This window comes from Acanthisitta chloris, unplaced genomic scaffold (genome assembly GCF_000695815.1).
Source record: "Acanthisitta chloris isolate BGI_N310 unplaced genomic scaffold, ASM69581v1 scaffold32984, whole genome shotgun sequence".
Lineage (NCBI taxonomy): Eukaryota > Metazoa > Chordata > Aves > Passeriformes > Acanthisittidae > Acanthisitta > Acanthisitta chloris.
In genome coordinates this window covers 1-272 of record NW_008671517.1, presented here as the reverse complement: position 1 = coordinate 272, position 272 = coordinate 1, and the positions used below count along the sequence as shown (strand labels likewise).

The following is a 272-nucleotide window of genomic DNA, read 5'->3' as shown; positions in this document are numbered from 1 at the left end:
CAGAGCCTTGAAGTGGAATTTGTCCTGGTATTCCTGGCGGGACTTCCCAGCCTCACGCACAGCCGCGTTGAACTCATTGTACAGGTCCTCCATAGTGTAAGCCCTGATGGCAATGGCCTGATCCTGCTGCAGTTGGGACTGCCAGAACTTGTCTTTCTCCCACTCAGCACTGGCCTTGGACCAGACTTTGGCATAGAAGGGTTTTTTTTTAAACTCAGAGTGGTGGAGCTCTGGCAGCTTCTTCCTCATCTCAGTGCGGCAGTAGTTGTACT

At 52.2% G+C, this 272-nt stretch overlaps 1 protein-coding gene across 1 annotated transcript in view; it reads right to left on the bottom strand.

Moving 5' to 3' along the window:
• LOC103801709 (NAD(P)(+)--arginine ADP-ribosyltransferase 2-like) overlaps nt 1–249 on the bottom strand; it is a 1,429-nt gene extending 1,180 nt beyond the window's left edge. Inside the window, exon 1 of the mRNA XM_009074131.1 lies at nt 7–249. Within this exon, the coding sequence (XP_009072379.1) occupies nt 7–249 (243 nt within the window). The remainder of the gene's footprint in view (nt 1–6) is intronic.
• Nucleotides 250–272: the final 23 nt, after the last annotated feature.